General features: G+C 32.8%; 1 protein-coding gene across 5 annotated transcripts in view; it reads right to left on the minus strand.

The window, feature by feature from the left end:
* camkmt (calmodulin-lysine N-methyltransferase) overlaps positions 1 to 15,016 on the minus strand; it is a 250,520-nt gene that overhangs the window by 177,824 nt on the left and 57,680 nt on the right. For 2 of the 5 annotated variants that reach the window (XM_087279011.1, XM_087279012.1), the window contains exon 4: positions 5,427 to 5,593. The exons of the other annotated variants lie outside the window; for them this stretch is intronic. In XM_087279011.1, coding sequence (XP_087135137.1) covers positions 5,427 to 5,593 — 167 coding nt within the window. The remainder of the gene's footprint in view (positions 1 to 5,426; positions 5,594 to 15,016) is intronic. 5 annotated transcript variants of the gene reach the window in all.

Genomic DNA, 15,016 nt, shown 5'->3' on the forward strand with positions numbered 1-15,016 from the left:
CCTTTAAATGTCACTTTAAGCTGTATAGAAGTGTCTTGAAAAATATCCAGTAAAATATTATTTACTGTCTTCATGACAAAGATTAAATACATCAGTTATTGGAAATGAGTTATAAAAACTAATATTTAATGAGTTATTAAATATTATGTAATTAATATTTAATTACTGTTAAATGTGCTGAAAAAACTCTTCTCTCTGTTAAACAGAAAATGGGGAAAATTGCGCTTAACAAACTAAATGAAATATGTAGGCTAATGGATGTCTTCACCGGAGTGAGTTTCCACCATTTCCTTACCCCAGAAAGTAAAGGAGTAAAAAGTAAAAGTAAAGAGGGCAAATGAAAAAATTTTTTGAAGACAGCTAAAAACCTGTAATCATTGACATCCATCGTAGAAAAAAACAACATCTATGGAAGTCAATGGTTACAGGTTTCCAGCTTTCTTTAAAATATCTTCTATAGCGTTCAACAGAATAAAGAAAGTTCAACAGGTTTGGAAGAAGTAAAAGGAGAGCAAACAATGACAGAATTTTGGGAGAACTAAAATGCACAATAATGTCAAATTTAATAAAACCTTTTAATGTTAATATTAAAAATACAGATGATGCATATCAACTAGGCATGGGACGATAACCGGTTTAAGGTTTACCACGGTTTGAAAAAAAAAAAAATCAAAGGTTTTAAAACCACTAACATTTTCTGTTATACCATTCCTATGGTATATGTAAAGTTTTTTTTTTTTTTTTTTTATGTGTGTGTGTGTGTGTGTGTGTGTGTGTGTGTGTGTGTGTGTGTGTGTGTGTGTGTGTGTGTGTATTTTACAACTTATAATATATTTAGTTTTCATGGCAATAGTAACTTCAGCAGAAAAAAAAATACCTCCAAAACAAAAACTACAGGTCAGCCCACGATTCAACAAACACCGGAAAAACAAATCACTTATACACCAACATCCAAATATGCTATATAATTGAACAGTGCAGTGGCTTTCCTTTATATCTAAAGAAAAGAAAGAACTCTGAAGATGTCTTTTCAAACTGTAAAGAAATCTGTGTTCTTGAAACTAATGAAGAGAGCAAAAGTCAATTATTGATTTTAGCCCTTTAACTGCTCCACCAAGAAAAAATATTTAGGTTGCATTTCTTTTTTCGATCTCCTTTCAATCTCCTAATGTCGCTAGTTAACACACATTTTTTTCAACCATTACCAAATGGTTGATATGCAGGCTTATGGCAAAACTACCAGAATTAATATACATACTGTGAAAATCTGAAAATATTAAGAGTAAGACCAATTTATTTTTAAAAACATATTCCAAATAAAACATTTTTTAATACTAAATCATATTTATTTTTTGAAGTATGTCATACAATATTTCAGATTCTCATTTAACATGTTTTACTGTTGTTGGTTTTTTTTACAATACAACCAAACTTAAGTGTAGTAGAGCAACAGGATTATTTTTGTTAGATTTTCTTGTAAACCAACAATGTTGTGTGTGTAAACCCTTATTTAAAACAGTCAAAATTTGGTCAACTATTTGATAGAACAGGCAGTTAAAGAGTTAATTATTTAGCCTGACATGTTCACTGTTCCAATTGGAGATGTTTCTTAAAATAAAATATATTGTCTTTAATGGGGGAAAAGCCAGCCTGATCTCATGAGGAAACGTAAGTATTTTACGTTTTGTCAGTTTAGTGGCAAATTTGTACGAATTCGTATGAGTTCAGTCGTACAAATATGTATGATTTTAAAAGGGGGCGTGGCATGTAACCCCACCCCTAACCCCAACCATCATTGGGCGATAAGCAAATCGTACTAAATTGTACGAATTAGATCATACGAATTCATACGAAATAGCCACTAAATCAAAAAGTCACTAATTGCTGTGAGATTGTGTTGGAAAGGCTATTGTTTTTTTAGTCAGGCATTTAAAAATAACATATTTTAGAGCAATAATCACAATATGTGTTACCAATAAACTGTGATATTTTTATCCAAGGTTTATACTGTCAGAATCGAATACCATCTCATACCTAATATCAACCATCTGTGATCTACAACAATTAGTATATTCATTATTCACAAACACTATCAACACTGTTCCTTAATAAAGTAATCTTTGGTCCTCCAAAACCTCTCTCTCTGTATTACTTTGACAAATTAAACCATTTAAAAATCCACCAAATTCTCAGGATTTATAAAAATCAAAAGGCATTCATGTTTCATTATGCAAGGACAAGCTCCGTGGCTTTAGCAAGAAAGAAATTACACCTCAATTACTGAGCTTTGGTGACTCTACGTATTCCAATATTTATTCAATTCACTCAAACGGTTTGAATACAGTGCCTTTCCTGTCAGTCACCTGCGTCTACAAAGAGCAATTAATTCAATCACAGCACTCACACTTTCCCCTATATTGTATCCCTGGTCAAAACTCATCAGGAGATTATAATTCCCTCCTCCTGCGCAATCATCATTGAAAGGTGTTGGGCATAATTTGGGTGGATTAGGAGATTAGCTGCTTATTGTGAGTTTTACCCGTGGGCCTTGTCTGATGTAACCCCACTGATGAAATGCTTTGTCTCCGGTGACTGCCAGCTATTGTTACACCTCTGTCAGGGTCGGTTAGAGAGATGTCGGCAGGGGAGGCTTTTAAAAATTTCCTAAGCATATTTCCAGATTTCCTCACCGCTACATTATTTCATTAATTTGTCTGCTAATGCACTGGGATTTATGATTTATTCTCCCGCCTCGACCTGGAGCTAGTCAGTTATTTCATCAGGAGGAGTGAAATGAATAGGAGAACTCTCTTTTTAAATGAAGACAAAGAAAAAATGTATATATTATTCTATATTAATATATATTATTTAGGCATTAATGGTTTAAAAGATTAACACAGCACCTGGTAACTTCACCACCATTTGAGGCTAAGTGTGAGCAACAGTGATGCATCAGATGTGGAAATGAGCTAAAATGATCTTCATATTACACTATAACACTATAGGGGCGATTTGGCCTAAAATCAAAATCTCGATTAATTAAACGTTTCAACTCAATTACAATTAATAAACAATTATTTTATGTATTTATTTTATGTTTTTGCCCGTATAGTTCACTGACAAGTTGTGCACAGAAAATATGCTCACATAATAAAAGTGAGAATGTAGGGTGGGTTACTTGATTTTAAAATAATTGAAGTAAACACACCCTATCTACTATCTATGATTATTTATTGAACATCAGTGTTAAACAACTGAAATTAAAACACACTGTCTAAAACACATCTCTCTGCATCACTCACAGTCGTCACCGCTACCAAATCGACCAATCACAAAGCTTGCGCTACGTGTCATTTTGAGATAAGTACATTTTTTTGAGCAGTTCGCGGGTGTGTATGCATCCCGTAGCCTGGGGGCGTTTCTGTAGACCGCAATTTACGTGGCCGGAGGTACGTATGGCTGCATTTCAATTTTTAAAGTGAACGCTATAGGGCGGTGTGACGCCGCTCCTCTTCGCGCTCGCCGGCTGACAGCTCACCTCTGTGTGGAGGGCTTTCCCGCCGCAACCCAGTTAGCTTGTCATGAACGTCGGTAAGCGGAGATGTGGAGGGGAGCCGACCGCACCGACGCAACGACTGGGTTCAAGTCCGGGGAAGAGCGGTTTCAGAAATTAGGTCAAACAAAAACAGAATCCAAAAAATAAAGCGAATGAGTTTATAACAGAGCAAGAATGTGGTGAAATCCGAAAAACGTGGTCAAAATCAGATAAGGGCTTTTCTTTTTCTGGACTGCTTTTTTAAAACGTTGCTTGGGTTTACGGAAGGAGGAGGAGGGTGGGTCGGCCGTTTGCCTGGCCGCTCAGTCAACCATTCAGTTAGTCGGACAGACGGTTGATCGACAGCGGTTTCCAGTGGCTTTATGCGAGAACAGCGTGGACGCGAACGGCGCTAGCGAGAGGCTTTCGAGATGCAAAAATGTGCGCACAGCGGCCTCTCACGGATTTGCGAAAACTGCACAAATACGTACCACCCGGGACGTATTTCGCAGTCTCCAGTAACGTCTGCAGGGCTACGTTTCCAGAATGAGCCTGGGTTGCTCACACGGTAGGGAAAGTAATAGTAAAGAAATGTACCTGGAAAAATTAGATCGATTATAGGTTCTAAATGTCAATTTCGATTACTTTTTGCTTAATCACCCAGCCCTAATAGTTAATATTTTTTAAGGATGCACAAAACTAAATTCTGAATAACTGAAAAAGGAAATTTTTATTCACAATTTAGCGTAAAATGCACACGTGTTTAAACAAACAGTTTAAATAATGAATAATGTTTAATAACTAATGTGTTTCATCTCGCATGATGGCAGGACATAACATTTCACTAGCTATTTTGCAAAGTTATTATTTATATTCAGATTAAAGTGCAATTTAACTAGCCTATTTAGGTTAACTGGTTCATTAGGCAACCCATTAGTCAGCAGTTGTTTGTTCTGTAGCCAACAAATGCACAGCTAGTGTTTTTTCCCATACCGACTTTTTTTCAATTTTATATAACTTACTTCACAGCATTGATGTTGTAATAAAATTAAAATACAGTCAGTTAAATAAATGTCATCATTCATTTAATTGTTCATGAGTAAACTGAGAGGAAAAGCTGTTTACACGCACACGCCCATCAGGATTAGCAGGCTAGAGCTGAAACTCCATTGAAAATACTGAGGTAAAATAAATTTACATTCTAAGACCCACTTTATAATGTACTGTATGTCAGTCAGGCAGTTAATGTTGTTGATTTTTAAAGAAAACAGACCTTAAAAGCGCCGCTTTAGTAATAGCATACAGTTTACCAGAAGTGTTTGACCCAGGTTGCTTACAAATTAAAAGTCCTTCAGCATACTTCTGCATATACCCTATTGGGGGAAAAAAAATGTTTCTTAAGGCTGCTAAAGAAATTGGCCTTGATTGTTATTATTATTTCAGCCAAACTCATAAAAAAACGTTCTAAAGGAAAAAAAATATATAATCAATTATAATCTAAAACAGTCAAACTCAATTAAAGGAAACAAATTAAAACAAAACATTTTACTGATAAAATTCTAAACTAATTTAAACTATACATAAAAATTACAAACCAAATCAGACATAATACTGTGAGAATCCTGAGAGTACATTCAAAAGAGTACATTCAAAGTCTATATAGTCTTCTATATTCAGATATCAAGGTTATAATAACACAGTCTTTAAACTGCTAGACAGGGAACTCATAAATGATCTTTACATGACTAAGAAATACAAATCCTTACAATTTACCTATCAATACGAGTGCAATGGTCAGTGCCAAACACGCATATGAGCACACACAACCACACACCACTGTAATTAGTGCACCTCCAGACTTCCTTATCCTGCTGCTGTCCCAGCATCCCACCTATTGAAGTCTTGCTCCTGAAAAGTCCTCTCCTCCCTGGCCACAGTGTAAAGGGAGGGGAAGCACCTGTCCGCTGAATGCTGGTAATGCAGATAATGGGACTACCAGGAGAGCCAGCATCTGGTCCAATATTAACCCCCTACTGAGGAACGTCTGTCTGGACACACCTAACGCCAGAAAGCCAACTTTAGGCCAAAGAAAAGTATGAGGTTTCTATTTCTATTCAAATATGGAGCCATATGGAAAAATGGACAGGGCTAAATAGCAAATATACATACATAAAGGAAATTCTATTTCTATTTCTATTTTCCAGCTAAATTATTTTTTTTAGTTTTCTTAATTGACAATTAATCCACATCAATGCACTTTTACACTAGTAAGCACCTCCCTCCCTCAATCCACAACTTTAGGAAAAACCCCATGCATAATATTAGCACAGTTATTTTAGCATGAATTTGTGTTTGATTTTTATGAATATGAGGGTTTTGTTTTATTTTAATTTAGTTTAATTTGTTTCATTTAAATGCGTTTGGAATGTTTTTAGATTATATTTTATTTATATTTATTTATATATTGTTTAGACTATATGTTATTATGCATTATGCATAAAATCAGTAATGATTTCAAAAGAAGTTAAGCACTTCTTAAGTAATTTTATTTTAAAAGCACCGAGTAGGTTTACTGAAAAAATGATGTCTGCAAAATTGTTGCAAACAATTTGTGTTAGATTTATGCAGACAAACTAAATTTAATAATGTTCAACTTAATTTGTTTAAAATCAGCCCAAATAAAATGTTTACAACCACTTAACCTAAAAATGTTTTAGTAAATCCAAGAAATCATCTCTGAGTCATTTTTATTCAGAGCATGAACAAGTATAAAAACACAGCATTCCCATTCCCATTTTAGCAGTTAGAATATTTATTTATCTATCTATCTATCTATCTATCTATCTATCTATCTATCTATCTATCTATCTATCTATCTATCTATCTATCTATCTATCTATCTATCTATCTATCTATCCATCCATCCATCCATCCATCCATCCATCCATCCATCCATCCATCCATCCATCCATCCATCCATCCATCCATCCATCCATCCATCCATCTATCTATCTATTTATTTATTTATTTATATTTAAATAAACTTAAATAGTGTGATCAAATTAAATTTACAAAGATACTTGCCACTGCCAGGACATACAATTTGTAATAGAAATGAAGTCATGATCAGATTTCAGAGGCTTGTTCATAACATTATAACAGCACACTTGCAAGCAACAGCAAGTTAACGTTGTATTTTTTTCTGGACAAGTAATATTCAGAAAAAAACAACAGTATATTTTATTTTATCCTTTCATTTTATAATGAAAAACATTAACAATTCATTCTGTAGCAGGTGTTACAATAGTAAGGCAAATGTTTGAAAGCAAACCAAGTTTTGCAGGGGACTTTAGTCTGGGAATTACATGATTGTACTGAATTTTATTTGAATAATCTCAGCCTCCCAAAAATAAATAAATAAGTAACATTTCAAAATAAAAATAAAACTTTCTGTGATGCAGATTGCGTAAGTAATGACAAGGAGTAACACCAAAATCAACTGCATCTATCAATTTCCCCAACTTTACTTATTCCTCTCCACGATGCCCGCCACAAATGTTCTCGTTGGTTGAAAGATGTGAAGATGCCTTTACCAAGTTAACCAACCTCCAAACCTCTTGTGACAGCCTCTCCTTTATGTGTATTAAGAGACAGTGAACAGCATTTTAAACTAAAAAAACAAGTGATAAAATAATTGTCAGCATTAATTTATTAATTAACGTGTTAACTTGGAAATAACATGCTATCTTGCCCAGCATTAATACATACATAAATATATACCTAAAGCAAACACTGGATTTGTGATTATTTCTGTTATACTATACCTGCATCGAACTATGACCCCAAAACTGAGGTACGTATATTACACCCCAAATATATATATATATATATACTGTATATCTTTATCTTTTAAATATTGTAATATCATAAAAGACAACACAAAAAAAAGGTTACACAATAAAAATGTTCAAATCTCGAATCATTTTTCCAAATGAAGGGCCTTTTTCTCAGTTTAAGTAGGGAGGTATGAAAAAACATAATCCAGCTTTTATTTCTTTTAAGCACTACATCTTTTATAACACACTCAAGACTCGGTTACTTCTATTCAACAGCAAGTTCTCTTAAACTACTAACACACACAAACACATTTGTGTTTGTTCAGTTGTTATCTAATTGACTGTAGTAAGTAACAAAGAGAGCAGCTGCTGTGGGCTGGTGCACTGGGCAGGTGTCAAACACCCTCTCAGACTCAGGTTCACTCACACACATTAGTGGGACGCCACACATTAGGTGGGCTTTTAGATTAATGACATACCTTGAGGAAAGTAACAGGAAAATCTTGTATGTGAGACAGGAAAATCTAGTTAACCACCTGAGTTTGAATTTAAATAACACGATTTACAACTTAAAAGTCCTTTTATTTGTGCTGAGTCACAAAGGGTTATACTAACCCAGGCGCTGTTTACACTAGTGCGGTTTTATTTTAAACTGAATAATGTAAGTTTTATTCAACACAATCTCACGGCAATTCGTAACTTTTTTTTGTGGCTAATGCGTATGAATTTGTACGATCCAATTCGTACAATTTAGTACGATTTCCTCATCCCCTAATGATGGTTGGGTTTATGGTTGGGGTTAGGTGCCACGCCTCCTTTTTTTAAAATTGTACATTTTCGTACGACTCAACTCTATTAAATTAGCCACTAAACTGGCAAAACATAAAATACTTACATTTTCTCGTGAGATCAGGCTGGTTTTATTGTGATCACTTATAGTGGTCAACTGATATAACTGCAAGGCCAATATGTCAGCTAACATATTGTAATTGTAATTGAACATATAACATATAACTGCACAATATATCATTTCAACATCAATATCGCAATGTGTGTCCACAAAAGTCACATTGCAGGATATGCTATGTTAAGTTAAAATTATAATTGAGCAGCACAACAATTGAGAATGCATGAGTATTGTAGAGTTATTGCAAAATATAACCATAACAGACTGATCTGCATGTGTTTTGAAGGCACTTCAAAGCATTCAGGCACAAAAAAGAACATTTGTAACTTAAACTAAGAATATTTTTATGGAACTATTAATACAATGAGGACTATACAGTACAGTTTTACAATTCAATATTTAATTTCTGTGCCTGAATACTGTTTGATTCTCCAGAAAACCCTAAAGCACGAGGTTTTCTTTGCTTTATTGTCTTTATTCTTGCTTGCAATTTGTTTATTGTTTTTTATACGCGATTAGCACCCTTAAAAAAAAAAATCAACCCAATCAATCTAAATGATTGATTTCTTTTCAAATAGAGCTTCACATCGCAATATATATTGCAAAAAAAAATTAAATATCACAATTTCAGATTTTTCTAATACAGTGTAGCTCTAATTTACATTACTGAATGCTATAAATAAATGTTTAAAGGTTTTGGGGTCAATAAGTGTATTCTACTTGTAATAAGTCACAATGATTGATTATAACCATCAGTGATTTAGTTAATTTTGATGTATATACTACACCATAAAAAGCAATGTTACTTTACCTAAAAAAAAAATAAATAAATAACTGACTTTTTATTTTTTTAAAAGTGAATAAACCTGTTGTAACTTGAAACTGTTAAGTTGAATTAACTTATATAATTAGGCACCTAGTTCTTTTACTTAAACCTTTTTTCTAACAATTATTAAGTAAAGTCAACCAGTGTTGGGTTATAAGTAACGCACGTTATGTAATAATAATACTTATTTATATATATATATATACACATTTATATACATATATATAATTTTTTAAAGTAACTAAAATAATAGCGCTTTTCTTAAAGTAATGTGCTACTTTACTCAATACTTAGAAAAAAAAAAAATATATATATATATATATATATATATATATTTTTTTTTTTTCAAAGTATTGAGTAAAGTAGCACATTACTTTAAGAAAAGTGCTATTATTTTAGTTACTTTTAAAAAAAATGTAACGTGAGTTACTTTTTACTGTGCTTAATTTGCATTTACAAAATATATTGGAGAATAAAAATGACCTTAGTCAGGTTGAATCACACACTCAATGAGAGAGCGTGCTGCAAGGGAACAGACAGTCTGCTCACACACTCATCACCATCATCAGGTCTCCATTTTCACTGCAGATGAGTCAGTGTACTGTTCTAGTAAGTGAATAACTCAGGATATTGGTTTATTATGAGGGGGTTTCCGGTATGTTACTTACTGAAGACACAAACTGTTTCATGACAACTCAGTTCAACTGGTTCGACTGGTTCACTTATAAGATCCAGCTGAAAACAAACGATTTATTTGTGAATCGAAGAAAAGAAGTGGACTGATGTTAAGTGTAGATTATGTGTAAGTAAAACTCCTGACAACTGCAAAAAACACAATATATAATAAAAAACTAAACTGGATGCAAAGCACTACACCCGCACCCCACCTCCAGCAACAAATGATTGACCTCAGTTCACATTCTCCAGGTAAAACAATTCATTCGACTTAACCTAAAAAAAGTGGTTCTTGCTTTTATTGTTTAGCAGATGCAGCCACTGTCTAACATTACTGTAAAAGCGACCACATTTTGTAATGTAGTAAGATTTTTTCTCTTTTGGGAAACTATTTACACTTTCATAAGGCCACATAAAGAAATGTATTCAATGTACAAATCTCAAATATTTATTCTGATTTGGGGATGTTTTTATCGTCTGACTGTCCATTTAGTTATTAAACATTTAAAAGGTTTAAAATCAGTTTTTGCATTATTATAAATTATTCCATGTTAATACTCTTAGGCTTTATTGGAATCTTTATCTCAATGGACAGTGAATTTACTAGTCCACTAGTAACACAAAACATGCAAAAGTAGCAAACACATCACTTCAAATGCTCTTATTAATTTGTATATACAGCATTTAAAGCTCTGGGCTCAGAAAGTTCTCAAAATATAATATTTTCCTACATTTTTTTAAGAAAAATTAAAGTTTATGTTATGTAAGTGGCTGTTAAATGCAGAGCTTCACTATTAAAAAGATGAAAAAAACACCTGCAAGTTCTGAAACAGATCAAACCTCAGCCAGGTAAGAAAAAGTACTGCAAAAGTAACTCAAAAGTAACATAACAAATTACTTTCTGTAAAAAGTAATTAAGTAATGCAATTAGTTACTTTTTTGGGGGAGTAACTCAATCCTGTAATGCACTTTCAATAATAACCTGCCCCAACACTGGAGTCAACTAAGCAAATGGGTTTACTCACTTTTTAAAGCAAAGCCAACTAATCTTTACAGTGTAACATTTACAATTTAGTAAGTTCTACTTGTGGCAAGTCATGAAGGTTGATTAATCGATAGCTGCACAAATTCATTTTTCCTTGCTGAATAAAAGTATTATTCTTTTAACCAATAATTTAAACTTTTAAACAGGAATGTACTGAATAAACATTAATAATGTGATGCAGCTCTCTGAATATAAACATTGCAGATCACCATGCCAATGCAGATACACAACCTAAAATTATACGCATATAGCATGTTTGTTGTTGGAGAACACATTTGCATAGAGGATTCAGTGGGAGGCTGAAGTGTAAGAGTTGTGTTTGCTGGTGAGTGGATGAGGGTGGATGAGACTGTGTAAGTGTGTGTTTGTCACGGTTTTGATGATGTGTAGGATCTGGTACAATTGAAAAATGTTACTGATTCCTCCCACTTGATTAACAGCAGGCCCACTAGTGTTTATGTCACAACACTCTGCATAATACGCTGCTGGAGGACAGAATCCATATGCAGTTATGCACTGGAAAGTACAGGACGCAGACATGTAATAAATACAGAATGTTTTGAAACAACCGATTAAGCTTTTTCTTATTTTATGCAATAACAGTTCAAAGGCATCTCATTTATACTCATTCAGATTAAAGTCAATATTGAAACCACCAATAGAAGGAATGCCACAAGGATAAACATACTGATATACAGTTGAAGTCAGAATTATTAGCCCCCCTTTGAATTTTTATTTAAATATTTTTAAATAAATTTTAAATATTTTCCAAATAATGTTTAACAGGGAAAGAAAACTTTCACAGTAAGTCTGATCATTTTTTTTCTTCTGGATAAAGTCTTATTTGTTTTATTTAGGCTAGAATAAAAGCAGCTATTAATTTTTTAAACACCATTTTAGGGACAAAATTATTAGCCCCTTTAAGCAAATTTTTTTTTCAATAGTCAATAGAACAAACTATCATTATACATTAATTTGCCTAATTACCCTAACGTGCATAGTTAACCTAATTAACCTAGTAAAGCCTTTAAATGTCCGTTTAAGCTGTATAGAATTGTCTTGAAAAACATGTAATGAAATATTATTTACATTCATCATGGCTAAGATAAAATAAATCAGGTATTAGAAATGAGTTATTAAAACTATTGTTTAGAAATATATTGAAACAATCTTCTCTCCGTTAAACAAAAATTGGGGAAAAAATTCTGACTTCAACTGTATCTACTTTAAGTCTTTAATGAACCAGAACAAATACTTTTGAAACACTGACATATATCATTTAAATCCTATAAAGAGATAGATATGTGTAAGTAAATTGACAAAAAAATGTTTGCTTTGTACAGTATGTGCTTTGGAGAGAATATTGTTGACAATATTATTTGAATCATTTTTTATTAGAACAAGGAAAGAATAGTATTTGAGACTCTATTCCCACGCACTGAACTCTTATTATTTGACTATATATATATATATATATATATATATATATATATATATATATATATATATATATATATATATATATATATATATATATATATATATAGTGTCTCAAAAAACCAAGCTATAAAATATCATGCAAAACTAAGACTGCTTAACGTACTACAGAAATAAGAATGACTAAATTTCATAGAGGAATAACAGCGCAATCTGTGCGTTAGAATAATCCTTTTATAGTATTTACTTTCTTTGGTGATGACGTAATGATGATGTATTTATTTTTAGCTGCATAAGGCTTAATAAAATGGTGTTTTTGAATAAAGATAAGAGCTTGATCAAAGGTTTATGGGAACTGAAAGGCGACAGTGATTCACATTTTCTGCAGACTGCACGAGAGTCTAGAAATGAGTCCAATATGTAAATGTTGCTTTATTCCTGCAGTTGCTAATTTAGTTTGCAAGTAATAAAATTGAAGCGATCTATCAATTTCTGGGTTATAATTGTTTAACAAGGTGATGCGGTGATATAAATCAGGTAAGGTGGAAAACGTATACGTATCATATAGTTTCATCTATTTGCCATCGAATTACAAAATATGAAGTTTAAGGTATTATGATGAAATTCTGACAAAATTAATTTTGCTTTGATTTTTTGAGACATGGTATGTATATATAAAAATACACATATATAAAACCCAAGTCAACTTTATCAAACGTTCACAGTAATCATAGATTAGTATTTTAACTCAAATGGTTTGTAGCAATCAGTTTCCTCAGACAGTTTGAGTTGCCTTAACTTATTGGGTTTTACAGTACTCGGTTGGGTTGAGTTCTCTTCATTTATTGGGTTTAACTGTGCTCAAATTGCTTTGTTTTCTCAAATGGAATAAGTTCACAGTATTAATTAGGATTAGTTTTTGAACTTAATTGGTTTGTTGCAATCAGTTTCCTCAAAAGGTTTGAGCTACCTAAACTTTTTGGGTTTTACAGTGTGTGTGTGTGTGTGTGTGTATATATATATATATATATATATATATATATATATATATATATATATATATATATATATATATATATATATATAATAGTAACGCTTAATAATATCGAGCAAACATTGTTGACTTTTGTCAATATAGTATTACAATATAACTATTTTGCCAATATATTACACTTTGCACAAAAAGATGTGGCCTACGCAGGACGTAATGCAAGTAATGCTAAATATTTTTGGTGATGATGTGGATTTTTCTTTTACAACAATTTATCTGGGAAATATTGCAGTAAACTTAACAGTAAAAGACAAGTATTTATTAAAAATACTCCTAGCAACAGTAAGAAAACTGTGACTCGAAAGTGGCTACAACTGGAACCCCCTACAAAATCGGAATGTTTGGATATCATACCTAATGTTCAAAATATGGAGAGGATGACTTTTTCTTTAAAACTACAAATGGACAAATACCTGCAATATTGGGAGAAATGGACTGTACTTATGCCTTTACACAGTGTAATCTAATTTTTATATATATTTGTTCATGTAACCTGTAAGAAAATATGTGAGCAGTCAACTGTTCATTTAATTTCCGGTGTTTTAATGTGTTAATTATTTTATTTTATGTTATTTTTAAATCTAATATTTGTATTTTTCCCCTTGTTTTTTTCATTAAAAAAGAGAAATAAAAAATAAAGTATATAAAAAAAGATGTGGCCTACGACAAAAAGAGTTGAAAATGACTTAATTTTAAAACTCATGGCACAGCTCTATTTTATTGTAAGAAGGATTTTAGATGGTTCATGAGGAAGATACAGATGTTAAACACTCCAATACAGACACAAAAGAGTTCTGTACTGGTGAGAGAACATCAGGGAATGTAAACTACAGGCTACATAGCGTCAGAAAAGAGCATAAAGGAGTTTGTAATTGTCAAGTATTCATGTGTTAATCTCTGCAGAAGTCAGTCTGGACTGTGTTAAAGTAGTAGAAACCGGTTTACGGAAGAAGAGCAGAGAACACACTCAGCCTAGCCTACAGTGTTCTGCGCCCAGAGAGCCAATCACGAATGCATTGAAAAGTCCCCTCACTGCAATTATTCAGCAAGCAAGCTACGATGATACAGAACAAGGTGGAGGGAAAGAGAGAGGGGGCAGAGAGGAGAGGATTACTGTGCAGGCCACTCACACACACAAACACACACACACACACACACACAATCCTAAAACGGTGGTACTCTAAAAGTCCACAGTCATGACTAATTCAAAGCTCTCCCCTGCTATTGCTATCTGAGATCTGTTTTTCAAAAACAGACATGCTGAAGGAGGAAATCAGTCTGCCTGGCACATAGATACAGCTCTGTTCCAAAACCCCGAGAGTAGGACCAAAATATAACCTTTTAAGTGACTAAATGTAAGCTCTTTGGGATAGACCTGTCACGATATCTCATTTTTGTTGCACTACAATTTATTGCAATAAACCAGTGGTCACCAACCTTTTTAAATCCAAGATCCTTAACCTCGAACTTGCTGAAAGACAAGATCTACAACAAAAATAAATAAACCAAAGCTTGCATCTCAAACTTGAGACCTTAAATTTAGCATTGTTTATTGTACAATGTATTTAAATCAACTACTTTATTGACTTTAAATTGATGTAGTCGATATATTTTGGTTCACATTTCAGTCAAACTGCACATGAGTTTACTTGAAAATGACCTAAAAATATTTGACTTATAAGATCAGTTTGGGTGGCAGCTTTC

This window comes from Danio rerio, chromosome 13 (genome assembly GCF_052040795.2).
Source record: "Danio rerio strain M-AB ecotype USA chromosome 13, GRCz13ab, whole genome shotgun sequence".
Classification (NCBI taxonomy): Eukaryota; Metazoa; Chordata; class Actinopteri; order Cypriniformes; family Danionidae; genus Danio; species Danio rerio.